The sequence below is a fragment of the Dipodomys spectabilis genome, unplaced genomic scaffold (assembly GCF_019054845.1).
Source record: "Dipodomys spectabilis isolate Male_0828 unplaced genomic scaffold, ASM1905484v1 ptg000054l, whole genome shotgun sequence".
Classification (NCBI taxonomy): domain Eukaryota; kingdom Metazoa; phylum Chordata; class Mammalia; order Rodentia; family Heteromyidae; genus Dipodomys; species Dipodomys spectabilis.
The window spans coordinates 5,219,115-5,233,360 of NW_024870731.1; the positions used below are offsets into that span (position 1 = coordinate 5,219,115).

Consider the following 14,246-nt stretch of genomic DNA (forward strand, 5'->3'; position numbering starts at 1 on the left):
TTTGTGATAAATAGCAAAAGGAAATAAGCATGCTCATTAGTTCTGTCTCTAAATTTTTCTTAAAGGGACACTTTTGGTAATTATGTTGGCAAAGTTGCATTTTGAAAATACTGTTCCTGAAAACTACCTATTTTTCAAGCGAATATTTCAACAAAATGTTAAAGGATAACTGGCAACTAGTTTGGAATATTTCTTTGTGAACAAAAGTACAGGCTTTTCATTTTGCAATAGCAATCTTGTTCTCTACCATAAATTCCTTCGTTAATAAGGAAACCCTTGCTCCAGCCAGGTGAGGCTCAGATTCCTCCCTTCTGAAGTCTCCTCTGGGTCCCAATGGTCTTCATATTGCCCCCAAATAATTACATTGAATGATCAAAGGGATCTAACATTCTGATTCATAAAGCATCTTGCAAATACTCTCAGGGGTTTCTGGAGATGCCATCACTAAAACCAATGACTTGGCCAAAAGCTACCAAGGAAATAAATGACACTGACCACCAGCTGGAGGGACAACTTGGTCAAGTAGTTTCATGCTGGTTTTCTTCCAGATTTTCTTTATCACCGCTCGAAGTTCTTCATTAGCTTGTTCCAGGTTCCCTGAATCCAAAAAGCAAAAGGGGAAACAGCATTGTTTCTGTTTCCCTCTCCCTTTCCTTGTTCTCACCATGATGTCTTGGCCCTGTCTGGCCTAGACTAATGCGCTACTCTCTGATGGGGCTCTCCATGCTCAGTGCCAAAGTTCTTCCTGTATTCAGGGTCAGTCACAAAGCTTACCCAATACAAAGTCCCTGCACAATGGGAACACCAGTGTTTTACCCTAGAATTCAAGACCTATAAACTCTGATCCCGCCCATCCTACCCTCTACAGTCAGGACCTATTTCTTCCTACTGCTCCTAGCCCAGAAGGTCTCTTCCTCCTCCACTGGCTGTTCTGGCCCTATCTCTACTTTGAATATTACACCTAAATTCCACCCAAATATGACTTTTCTCAGTTTCTACTACATGTACTCATCTCTGCCACACAACTGATGTTTTGTCCATGAATACCTCAATATGTAAGAGTATGCCTTTTGGAACCCTTAAGTGAACAGGCCTGTGGCCAGGTTCCAGATGAGAAAGTGACAAAAGGAACATGTTAGGCTGGAAGAGAATGGCTTTGCTAAATAGCCAGCAAGCTATTGAGCAAGTTGTGAAAATCCCCTGTCCCCTGACTCAATGCCCCTTGCTGCCTCCTCTCTCCTGTCCACCTCCTCCTTGCAACCTCCTTTCCAATCTACCTCTGACGTGGTTAACCCCAGGGTCGACATTCCAATACCTGTTTTGACAGGTCTGAGCAGGGCTGAACGTGGCATGAGGGTCAAGGGTCCTGCTGGGAAGATGTGATTCTTTTACAGCTTCCCAAGTACTGATTGCATTCTTCAGACATTACCCCATGCTTCTTCAGAAATCTCCCTAGAATCCTTTTATTTAGTCACTTTTCACAGGGAAAGAAACTATTGCTAAGAAGGGTAAACTCCCTCACACCGAAGATCAGACTAGGAAGAGACATCTGGTGTAAGTCTATTTGTGATGGCTCTGTCTCTGCCCCAATACCGTCCCTATATTCCCAACTATGTAATAAGCAGTAGGATAAATCCAGTCAGTGCATCCTGGGACCAAGTGAAGAAAAAATAAGGACAGGAGGGAGGAAGGGGTGACCAGGGGCCTGGTACTCAGATGAAAATCTGTATTTTGCACTCAACATCTTTCCCAAGGGTCTTCCCTTCACCGAGGCAAAGTCCAGATAGAGGCAGTGTTTCCCTCTCCCTCTACCACCTGTCCTGCTCCTAGGGAATGCTCACCTTCAGTCTTGATCTTGAGAGCTGTTCGGACCAAAGCAAATAAGGTTGCATTAAACATGACAGTCCCATCACTATTGAGAGGCATGTTCATGGCAACCAATCTCTGTAAGCGGAAAGAAACGTCCTTTAGGAGAATGAAAATACTTGATAACAGCCACATTCCTCTCTACTTTATTCTGGTAATCCCTCATGCCTTTTCTAGTCAACCTTCCATTGAAATTACAGCCCTTTGAGAACAGCTTTGGAAGGAAGGTATACCTCACATAGGGTTTTAGAGAGCATGGTTCCATAGAGAAATGACAAAAGCAGAATGCAAGATCTAGATCCACCTTGGATGAAGCCTCGGCCTGATGTCCCAGGAAAAGAGCCCTAAGAGTAGCCATGACATAGCACATGTCACCATGTACCCCATTACCCAAGCAAGGATATGGGTGCTCCTTCTCCTCACTCAGCCACATGGTGTTTCTGTTCTACTTCCTCAATAGATCTTCAAGCGGCCCGCTCCTCTCTCTTCTCACTCCCACAGTCCTCCTTCAGGATCTCCTAGTTGGTACCCTCCTCAAGTCTCCTACTCCACATAAATGGAGTCAGCTCCCTCAGATGGAAAACTGAAATCCACACTTCCCTGACTTCCCACAGGATTTAGTGTGGCACAGAATGCTCTTCACAACTAGACTCAGCTTGTGCCTGGGCCCCTTTGCCACTTCTTGTATTCTAGCTAAATGGTGACCTGATGATTTACTAATGGCTAGTTATTAGGTCCATTCTCCTGCCTCTGTCTCGGTTCTGAGTGCCCACATTTTAAAGCACTTTCTGCCTCTGACAAACTCACACATCTCCTGCTTTTGTTTGTATTTTGTAGTGCTGGGGATCAAGTCTAGGACCTTGTGCATACCAGGTATGAACCTATCACTGAGCTGTATCCCCAGCCCCTGACACTTCCCCTGGACTCCATCCCACCAACCGTCCAATGACTAATGACAGAATTATCTTTCTCCTCTTATTACTGCGTTCAGGTTCCATAACAGTTGAGGGAACCTCAAAGGCAGAAGCCAAATATCACTCATCTCTGAATTCCCAGCATCTCACAGAAAACTCACAGTTAAGTGTTATTCAGTGAGTGTCTGTTGCACTGAACAGTGAGCTCCTGCATTGAGGTTACCATACAAACCTTGCATGCTACTCTGTGTGGGCACAATTTCCCAAATCCCAGAGGAGGCTGGATACGTCGGAGCAAAGTGACCACGTCGAGGTGTTTTATTCTTCCCCTGAAAGCAAAATACAACATGAAGTTAAAGGGAGCTTTCTATTCACCCCTCCTTCCATAAAACTCACAGCTGACATTCCAAAACAGCCCACATGAAAAGCCATCTGGATTCATTTTCCACCTACTTTGCCTCAGGATCATATTCTGACCATATTCGTTTAAATTCATCTAAATGGTGAGGCCCCAAAATAGACCAATCCCGGGTCAGATAATCAAAATTGTCCATGATGACAGCCACAAACAGATTGATGATCTGAAAAAGGCAATCAGAAGGAAGGAGTTTTAGCTATAGGAGGAGGATAGACTTCTTAGACTTGACTCTCTAGCATGTGCTTTTTGAACATGTCCTTTTAAAATTATATATATATATATATATATATATATATATATATATTAAATTGTGAAAATACTGTACAGAGGGGTTACAATTACATGAGCAAGATAATGAGTATATTTCTTTCTTTCTTTCTTTTTTTGGTAGGTTGTGGGCTTGAACTCTGGGTTTGGGTGCTGACCCTGCACTCTTCAGCTCAAGGAGAGCACTCTACTGCTTGAGCCACAGCACCACTTCTGGTTTTCAAGTGGTTTTCATTGGAAATAAGAGTCTTACAGGCTTTCTTGCCAGGGCTGGCTTTGAACCATGATCCTCAGATCTCAGCCTCCAGAGTAGCTAGGATTACAGGCATGAGCCACCGACCCCCAGCTCTAATGAGTACATTTCTTTTTTTTTTAATTGTGAAAATACTGTACAGAAGGGTTACAATTACATGGGCAAGATAATGAGTACATTTCTTATCAAGCATTGCAGCCTCCTCCTTTGTTTACCCTTCACATCCCTTCCCAGCCTCCCCCTGCCCCCCCCCCCCCCACCAAAGTTGTAAAGTTCGTTTTTGACATAACGACTTGTACATCTCATTGCTGCAATGGGTCCACCTGAGTACATTTCTTATCAAGCATTGTTGCCTCCTCCTTTGTTTCCCCTTCCCATCCCTTCCCATCTTCCCCCTTGAACACGTCTTTCAGTCCCCAAAAAGATCATAAATATTCTGCTTTTGAGAATGCTTAAGAAAAGGTCAGGCTTCTAGCTTTCCAAAATGGCTTGGTATACTCTTAAGAGAGGGCTGGTGGATACATTAGCTGGTGCTTCTCAAGCACACTACAATCTTATAATTTATGGCTGCCAGCTAAATTTTAGAAAGGTACCAGAAGCCCTAAGCAGCTGGGATGACTGGCAATGCTCTTAACCTATCAGTGAGCACTCAATCCCAAGGTGATAGTTATGTGTGATTAAATACCCTCACAAACTTCCCAGTGGGACTAGAGGGCCAACCATTTCATAGCAAATTGAAAGGGCGCATCCCTGATCTGATTCCTAAATGCTTCACAAGCCCTGTAAACAGAGGACAGGAGCTGCTGTGACTGCTTACCAGAAATGCACAGAGCATGTAAAAGCTGATGAAATAAACAATGGCAAAGTTGCTCCCACATGTGTATTCCTCTCCAGGGTTGTAATCTGACTCAGGATCACAGAGCTTTCCTGGGAGGCAGGCTAGCATGATCTCCTGCCAGGCCTCACCTGTTGCACACCTTTTAAGATGAACAAAGGAAATGATTTTAGTGAGAGAAAGGGGGACTGAAGATTACAAACTTTGGGTAGGAAAGTAATATATTCATAATGACTTTGGTGGCACTAAGGTTTGAACTCAGGGCCTCACGTTTGCTAGGCAGACATATTACTACTTGAGCCATGTCCCCAGTGGAGGAAATACTTTTTTAAATATGTTTTTTTATTATAAAAATACTGTATAGAGGGGTTACAGTTACATGAGCAAGGTAATGAGTACATTTCCTATCAAGTATTGTTGCGTCCTCCTTTGTTTTTCCCCTACCATCCCTCCCCCAACCTAAGTTGTAAAGTTAATTTTTCAGCATGGTGTCTTATAAATCTCATGGAAATTCTTAATTGGAGCCAAATCTAAGTAAGTACTTTGAAAGAAGCTGAATTGAATTAGGAAAATCTGAAATTCCTACTCATTTTTCAACACGACTTAGCTCAGTTACTAGAGGTTCTACTATGACACTCCCTGGTTTTAAGAATCATTTGATGCAGGTATACCAATTCTTTTGCACAAATGGGTGTTTTTCTATCTTCTTTACTTCAAACATACATATTATAATTGTTTAATGATTATCCTTGATTAAATTTGTTGAAAGCAAAGAGTTGGAGACCACTTCACTTGTGGTCACTGGAGTCATGAGAAATTACTTCCATAGTTTCAAAAAGTTTTTTCCTGTGAGGCAGGTTTTTTACCAAGTTAATTATCTAGGGTTAGAAATAATCCTATAGAAATTGAAACTGTACATCTTGGGTTATCACCTATTGGCTGCACAAAAGGTCTCCATGTTTCTGCTAAATTTCTGTCCTTCTGATTGTATTTTGGTGCCCTTTTTCACATATAAGCATTTATCCAATTTTCTTGGTGGTCTATGTAGCTTTACTAACTCCCAAATAAATAAACCTTAAGCCAGTCACAATCTAAACATCTCTGTTGCTGAAATGCTAGGAGTCTGTTTAAGAATACAAAGCAATCAAAAACAACAAGCTAAGTTGCTGGGGGGGGGGGGGGGGAAATCACACTACTTTGGTAATAAACATCCTCTGTCTTCAGAGCTGGAGACAAACTGGACTACCTGCCCAAGGGCACAAATTCAGTCACCTGAAGAGCAGCAACACTGCCTGGGGAAACGTCTGGAAGTTGTTGTTCCTATTGATCTGGTTGTTATCTCTCATGGCAACTTTTCCAAACATCTAGGTAGAAAAGTTATTAGAAAAAAAATAAGAAGAGATTTCATTATTGCCATAGTTTGTATCTCAAAGGCTCATGTGTTAAAGGCTTGATTCTTAGGGTGATATTGTTGAGGTGAAAACTTTAAGAGAAAGAGACTAATGGGAGGTCCCTGGCTTACTGGGGGTCAAGAAGGGGAGAGGGATTTATGCCCTCAAAGGGGATTTTGGAATTCTGGTCCTTTCTCCTGGTCATAAGGTAAGCAATTGTGTTACACCATAAGCTTCTGCCATGATGGGCTGCCTTGCCACAAGCTCCAAACAATGTGACCAATTGATGACAGAGTAGAAGGGTTAGACACTCCAAAACTGTGAGCTAAAATAAACTTTTTTCTTTATAATTGTCTCTAGTATTTCACTATAGTAATGGAAAGTTATCTAACAAATATATTTTTTAAAAGCAGAATTCTTGTGTGAATTTAGAACAAATTCTGATTGGATCTACAGCAAATGGGGATTTTTCAGGATACCTGGCACCTCATTCATTCAACAAAGATCTTCTGGGCATAGCCAGTTGCCAGGAGTGTGTTAGACACCTGAAAAATGGTGCTCCAGACAGGCACATTCTTACATTCAAGGAGAAACTACAAAGGTAATAACACAGTGGCAATCTTGCACAATGAGCGGTGAAGTGGTTTAGATCCAACAGGGAAGCGGGGCGCAGGTTCATCTACCCAAAGCTAAGAGGTTGAGGGTCAGGAAAAAGTGACAGGGAAATAGACATGGAAGCCTAGAACTGAAGGTTAAGTAGAATGAAACCATGAGTGATGAACAGACTGAAGAGCAATGGGGCTGGAGACAAAGGTAGAGCTCATGAACCTCATGAGAGAGTGGGCTTTATCTGAGGCAATGGAAAGTGAGCAAAGAGTCTTATGCCTGACTAGTGTCTGCTGGGAGAATGTGGGGTGGGAGAGGGCATACAATGCGGTTTGCAGCTCCCTGAGAAGACCCTTTGGGACACACAACATCACATGCTGCTCAATTACAAGGGCTCAAGTATGATGAGTCTTGTTTTATAATTCCTAGAGTCCTGCAAGTGCTTCTATGCCCTCAGGATAAAAAACACCACCACCTCTCTGCTTCTAGAATCATTTCACCTTTCCTATCCTTCCCTAATTAGAAAGACAAGTGGAGAATTTGTAAGGAGATATAGAGGTCCAGAGACATATGCTACCTTCTATTTCCCTCTACTCACAGAAGCTCTCTGCCTTCAACTCAGCTGCCCACATGGTATTAGAACCCAGCTGTTAATGAGGTAAAATCCCTTCTACAGCCCCCAAACGACTGGGGGAGCATGCTGCAGCCTTGTTTGTAGAGCAAGGTCACAGAAGAGCCTGGTTCCATTCCTCTTTGGAAAGGTGAGCCACTGAAGGTACCACACTGACAAATAGGGTTTCCTCTTCTGTTGGCTCTCCTATGGCATAGCACAACTAAAATCAGCTGTGGGTTTTCTCCAGCAGTTAATTCTCCCAAGACACAGGTGAGGCAGAAGTGTGATGACACAGATTTTCTTGCAGCATCTTAACCTCTCTGCATTCTTCTGGCCCTGGTCTTTTCTTGTCACAGGCTCTATTCCTGGGAATTCTATCTTTCTGCCCTAAAGGGCCACAACTATCTCAGTGCTATCTCTTCAGCTAGCAAGGCATCTGGCTAAAAAAAATCAAAACCTTCTTTCTATTTTACCTAGCTAAGGTACATCCTGACACAGATCTAGAGCTATCTAGCAAAAGAGTCCATGAGGGAAAGGGAGCTGACACTCACCTGCATGCCGATGACTGCATATATGAAGAAGAGCATGGCGATGAGGAGGGCAACATATGGGAGTGCCTGCAAGAGAAGAAGCACTGGAGTTGGCACTGGACACCTGCCCTGGTAGCTGCTCAGCACAGCAGGAAAGGCCCACATGGGCCACACGCTTCTGTTCTTTTCCACATGTTATGGTGAAGGGACACAGAGGGTGAGGGAGAAAGAACTTCTTTAATCTTGGCCCAGCACAACTGCTTCAGTCCTACCACCTGCATGGCTAGTCTTCTCCTGTTGCTGGCGCCATGTGCTCTCCGTGGTCATTAACACTTTGTGAGCTCTAAACATCTTCCACACAGACACTCACAATGAAATTTGAGTTTATGATTTGAATTCTTTGTGAAATTGTAATTGGTAAAACCATTCTAAAACACTGGACATTTGCGATGCTTTCACTTGCTCTTGTAGGCATGTGTGTGACTTATAGGCCATATTGCAAAAAAAAAAATGCCATTATATAAAATAATCTTGCCTCTGCTAGAATGTTTCCTTCTGGTGAAGTCTTATGAGTGGAATTACTGAGTCACAGTTGTTGCTGTAGGGTGTAAAACATCTTCCTTAAAATAAATACCTGAAAGAACTATAAAGTTAAGGGCCAGGCCAGAGAAGAAAAGGAGCTATCTGGGTATCCACTAGGTCTGAGCTTCCTTTAGGAGTATCTACACAAATATGTGTGTGTGACCAGACCCCAATCCTTTTATCCAGTATTCCTCCATTGCTTTTCTCCCTTGTAACATGTGATAAACAAGTCCATGTGTATAACACACCTCTAGTGCTGTCGGCTTCATTCCAAGCACTCACAATGCTTTTCTTTCTCTTCTATCCAAGGAAGCTCATCAGAAGCAGTGGCTAGCAGACTTATAGGCCACTCTGCTGTGGATCTGTGATTGCCAGCATGGCCTAGGACCACAGCTCCATCCCCTTAGCTGAGATGCTTAACAGAGTCCCACAAGGTTAAAATCTCTACCACACTTCTCTGTGTTTTCTTCTTAGATTACCAAGTATTAAAATTTTTTTCTTGGCACAATCATACAATATATGTCCATCATTGTAGGCATGAATGAGAACAGAATAGTGAAACCCAATAAAGATTGTAAAAAGGGGAGATGAGATGAGATGGATAGTAAAAAGTAATAGAGAGAGCGAATAGAACCAAAATACATTTTTTTTGGTCAGTCGTGGGGCCTGAACTCTGGGCCTGGGCACTGTCCCTCAGTTCTTCAGCTCAAGGCTTGCGCTCTACCACTTGAGTCACAGCACCACTTCTGGCTTTTTCTGCTTATGTGGTGCTGAGGAATCGAACCCAGGGCCTCATGCATGCAAGGCAAGCGCTCTACCACTGAGCCACCTTCCCAGCCCAGAACCAAAATACATTATGTGCATATATGGAAATATCACAATGAAACTACCTTGTGCAATTAATATAGGCCAGTTAAAAAATACTAAAACAAAAGATTTCATTGACTCAGTTTCTCAGTGTGAACTCTGTGTTATAACTAACATATTTACCAAATATTTTAAAAAGTTTATCTATGTGAGATGGCTCATGCCTGTAATCCAGCTACTTGGGAAGTGGAGATTAGGAAGACTACTCTGAGTCCAGAACAGGGGAAAAAGTTCTCAGGTCTCTCAAAGTGCTCAAACAAGCCAGATATCATGGTTTATGCCTGTAATCCCACCTATACAAGATGCATAAGTAGGAGGAATTTTGTCTGAGGGAATATTTTGATCCAAGGCTGGCATATATAAGGCACAGACTATCTTAAAAAAATAAAGGCTGGAGATGTAGCTCAAGTGGTAGAGCACTTGACTAACAACCATATAGCCCTGAATTCAAACTAGCACTGCCAAAAACAAGTTCAACACTTCCTTAAAAAGAATAAGTGACACAATTTGGGGGAAGGCTTGGAGGGGAGGGAAAGTGGGAAAAAATGAGGGAGGGGTACCAAGTTTGACAAGAAATGTACTCACTACTTCACATAGGAACTGTAACCCCTCTGTACATCACCTCAATAATAAAATTAAATTAAAAAAGAATAAGTGATATTATTGAAAGATTCTATTCTTACAGCAGCTCATTACAAGCTTTGGCACTTCTCCTGAATAATTACAGTGATGAGGGATTTCATGGCTCATCCTCATCCTTAGCAGGACTGGGATTTCCCTTCTCCTCCCCTTTGCCTGTTCAAATCCTACTCATTTTGAATAAAAGCTTACTGGGATGTTAATACCCAGAGGTGGTGAAAGGTAAGCTTGAAGTTTATCTTTAGGTAACTTCATTTATTCACATAAACATTTATGTTTCAATGAAACATAGACAAGTAATAAAGAAAGTAAATGACTCATCTCCTAATGTTTGTGTGTAAGCTACAAACCTCCACATGAATGAACCTTTTTTGGTGCCAGTCCTGGGCTTGAACTTGGGGCCTGGGTGCTATCCATGAGCATTTTTTGCTCAAGGCTAGCACAATACCACTTGAGTCACAGCTCCATTTCTAGCTTTTTGGTGGTTACATGGAGATAAGAGTCTCACAGACTTTCCTGCCCAGGCTGGCTTTGAACTATGATCCTCAGATCCCATCCTTCTGAGTAGCCAGGCTTACAGGCATGAGCCACTGATGCCCAGAAGGTGCACTTTTAACAAGAATTTTATTCATTATTCTCAACAGATTTGGTCCCTAAAACACAAATATTTGGGATACAGTATTAGAAGTACAGAAGCACTTGGTTATGCTCAAGAATAAACTAGAACTAGGCTGCAGCCTGAGGAATGACTGTTGAAAAAGGAATCCTGGCTTATGTCAAAATGTACTGAATCTGATCCTGCCAGGAACTGAGTAATCCATAGACTGGTGATGGTGCTATGGCCTAGGTAGCATAAACTAGTGTATAAACTAGACTAGCTGTCAGAACTGGCGCAGCTGGAGAAAAAGGAGCCACCCTCAAGAAATTACATTGGTTTCTAGGGACATTCCCTCTCTTACACACAACCACCCCTGCATCCTGGGGCACTAAGGCAGAGACTCACATCTCTTTTCCATCTGGGAAAGATGGGATCTCTGGGCCATAGGGCCTCATTACTGTCTTCCTAGCATTCCATATCCTCTACTGACTTAAGTCCACACAGTGGTCTCGTCCTGGGTATTCCAGGAGAGGGGACAACTGATTTACACACAATCTTCAAAGACAGAATCTTACCCACAGCTCTTACCTGAAAGGACTTAATGAATGTCCACAGCAGAGTCCGGATACCTTCCCCCCTGCTGAGAAGCTTCACCAATCGCATCACTCGGAAAAGACGGAAAAAGGTGATGGAGATTCTATTGCTCTCTTCAGAGTTCTGAAGGGTTATCATGGAGAAGTCAAACCCAATGGAAAGTAGAACATGCAACACTTTCAGAAAAACAGCAACAGATGCAAAGGTGACAGAGGTAAGAACTGAAGATGTGTTTCTAGGGCCTTTTCACCTTAAAAAGCATGATATGAAAGGAAAAGTTACATGCTAACAACACAGGATTTGGAAAACTATGTCCACACAACACATGCATGTCCACGTGTTCTACTGTGTTAGAGGAGAACGCTGGGCTGGCCAAGAGTACTGGACATTGATGATGAATGCAAACCACTGCAGACACTGTTCTGGAAGGACAATCATGGAGAATACAGAAAAAACCAGTGGAAAACTTGACATGGTCAAATAAACTCAAGGAAAAAGCCCAGCCCCTGGAGACTAGTCACTGATCTTACCCCAGGTGTAGCGGTTGGGACAGGGACATTTTCACTTTCAGTTGGCTTTAAGAAATCAAAGATTAAAAATGTATTAATGAGGTAGGAAGGAAGCAGTGGTTCAGGAGAATACCTCCCCACCCCCTTAAAAAGTGTGTGATTAATGAATGTCTTTGGATAAGACACCTGTTCTGTCTCTGAGAGACTCCAGGAACTCTGGCTGGAGCTAGATTTAAGGGGAGGTAGCCATCGACATGGGTATAGACACAGCACCCTTTCTTGTTCACATCTAGGGATGGATGTAATGTCTGATCACCTCTATTTCTCTGAGCTCAGCTGATAGCTCTACAGCAGGCCTCCTAACCCAGAGCAAATGCACCACTCCCTCCAATTGTAAGGCTAACAGCTTCCCTACTTGTGGTCCCCTTGTGTAGTCCACAGCTTCCAGACCAGAAAAATCTCAAAGTCTGCAGGACTTTGGAAGAAACAGCATGGGCCAGCTTGCCTGGAGCCTCAGCAGCTCTACCCATCCAGGTATAGCAGAGCATATGTTGTTTAAGCCCCAGGATTCAGACTCTTCTGATTGGCACCCATCTGCCTCAGAGGGTGAGGAACATTGCCCCATTCCACTCTGTGCCCAGTATGGTACCTACTAGGTATTGTGGGGTTTTCTTAATGTAAAGATAGCTGGATGTCAGTGGCTCATGCCTATAATCCTAGCTACTCAGGAGGCTGATCTGAGGATTGCAGTTTGAAACCATCTGAGGCAAGAAAGTCCGTGAGACTCTTATCTTCTTACCTTTAATTAATCACCCCCCCCAAAAAAAGGCTCAAAGTTGAGCTGTGGCTCAGGTGGTAGAACACTGACCTTGAGCACAAAAGCTCAGGGGCAGTGCCTAGACCATGAGTTTAAGCCGTAGGACCAGCACACAAAAAAAGGCAAAGATATTGGAGTCACACTCTTACCAACAACAGGAAGCATCAAAACTAAATAGTAATGGGAAGCTGAACCAGAATCGAGATTGGTGCCCTGTCTTCTGCAGTGGTAACCCACTGGAGTAGCTGGTCTACCTGGACACTGACAGGGAAGTAAGAGGCCCACCTGGTGGAAGGCTTTCAAAAGGACTTTAAGCATAACATAACTGTCAACCTCAGAGAGGGTGTGCACACTGCTAGGATGGACTTCTCCTCTGGGGACACAGAGGGCTCAACTCTGAAGCTGCCTCTTAATATCAAACAGAAAATACTAGAAAATATGAGGTTGTGTACATCAGAGATCAAGTATGATCTGGCAAGGTGACTGTGAACCCCAAAATAGGTCCTGAGGGTCAGAAAGGGCTCCCTGCTCCACCTGATGCTTAGAATGAGAACTCTCTAGAATGGGCTTGTCAAGTCCAGGGCTGCTCTCTTTGTTCTTCTCTTGTATGATATCATCTCAAAGACACTTTCTTAAAGGGCAGAAAGAGATAATGTTTTTTAATGTAAATGTTAAGAAACAAAGTTCTCACTGTCTGTACATCATTCTCTCTCCCTAAGGTTCACTCAGAGGAAGATTTCACTCTTTCCCTGTGTGAGTAAATGTGTGTGAGTGTACCAGCATGCATGCTTCTGCTTGCCTATGTTCAGGGAACCGGAACATGCAGAAGGCAAAGCCCTCTGCTGTCACGTGATTGAAACACCCCTAATGTGTGTGGGAGCCACAGAGTATCAGAGGCCTGCTGGTTAAGGTGCTCTTTCTGGCCACTGACTCCTGCTTGCTCTCCCTAGGCTGCCTCACGTCAGACCACTCATGACTCCCTTCCTTCAGGTAAACGCAAATGGGTAAAAATGTTCATCTCTGTCACCGGTATTGATGAAGTAGGCTCAATAATGAACTATAAAAATTCAAACTCTCATAAAACAGAGAGGAGGAGGGGGACAGCATTTGTGGAGGGACAAAGGCAGTACAACATGCAAGAGAAGAAGGAAAGAACCAACAGCACACCAGGTATCATGCAACCCCAGGGTGGCCTGTGACATTGCCCCCACCCACCACACACCAGTTGGCAGGGAGGACTGCTGCAAAGGAGGACATGGCTGGTGGCACTAGGGGACAGTGTAAGTTGCCAAAATATCTGCCAGACTAGGAGGAACCTGAGGATGGCTTTGGTGAAACTACAAATGTCAGTCTGATAAAAAGGACAGCCAGCTCTCATTCTAGGCTGCACACTGAAGCTGCCTAGGATGTGTAACAAGATCTGATGGACAGCTCCCACCTTTGTCAACTGTTCTAGAGTATGCCTGTACTTCTGGTGTTTAAAAGCTCCAAGGCGATTTTCCTAGGCTCTCACAGCTAAGAATGTCAGTCTTAAGCCCATGATAAGCTGAGCTAAGTATTCAGCTGACTGTCCACATCAATCACATAGTAGGGTCACTAGAAAAGCCCATTTAGGCTGGGTGCCAGTAGCTCACACCTGTAATCTCAGGAAGCTGAGAACTGAAGGATCTTGGTTCAAGATCATCTGGGACAAAACAAACAAAAATCCCCGAGATTCCGTCTACAATTAACCAGCAAAAAGCTGGGTGAGAGGAATCAACATGGTTCAAGTTGTAGGGCCCCAACTGTAAGCAAGCAAGCTGGAGGAGCAGGAGGTCCTGAGTTTAAAACCTTTTACCAACAACCAAAAAAAAAAAGGAAAGAAAAGGAAAAAAAAAAGCCCACTCAGCTGTTTCAAGTGAGCAGTGACTTCTTTGGAAATTTAAAAAGCTTCCAGGTGATTCTCCT

At 43.4% G+C, this 14,246-nt stretch overlaps 1 protein-coding gene across 1 annotated transcript in view; it reads right to left on the reverse strand.

The window, feature by feature from the left end:
* Positions 1-14,246, reverse strand: part of Cacna1d (calcium voltage-gated channel subunit alpha1 D) — a 349,086-nt gene that overhangs the window by 33,636 nt on the left and 301,204 nt on the right. The window contains exons 31-38 of the mRNA XM_042680100.1: positions 10,968-11,096; positions 7,715-7,780; positions 5,826-5,917; positions 4,536-4,695; positions 3,234-3,361; positions 3,013-3,109; positions 1,842-1,944; positions 496-597 (exon numbers count right to left, since the gene is read on the reverse strand). Of these exons, the coding sequence (XP_042536034.1) occupies positions 496-597; positions 1,842-1,944; positions 3,013-3,109; positions 3,234-3,361; positions 4,536-4,695; positions 5,826-5,917; positions 7,715-7,780; positions 10,968-11,096 (877 nt within the window). The remainder of the gene's footprint in view (positions 1-495; positions 598-1,841; positions 1,945-3,012; positions 3,110-3,233; positions 3,362-4,535; positions 4,696-5,825; positions 5,918-7,714; positions 7,781-10,967; positions 11,097-14,246) is intronic.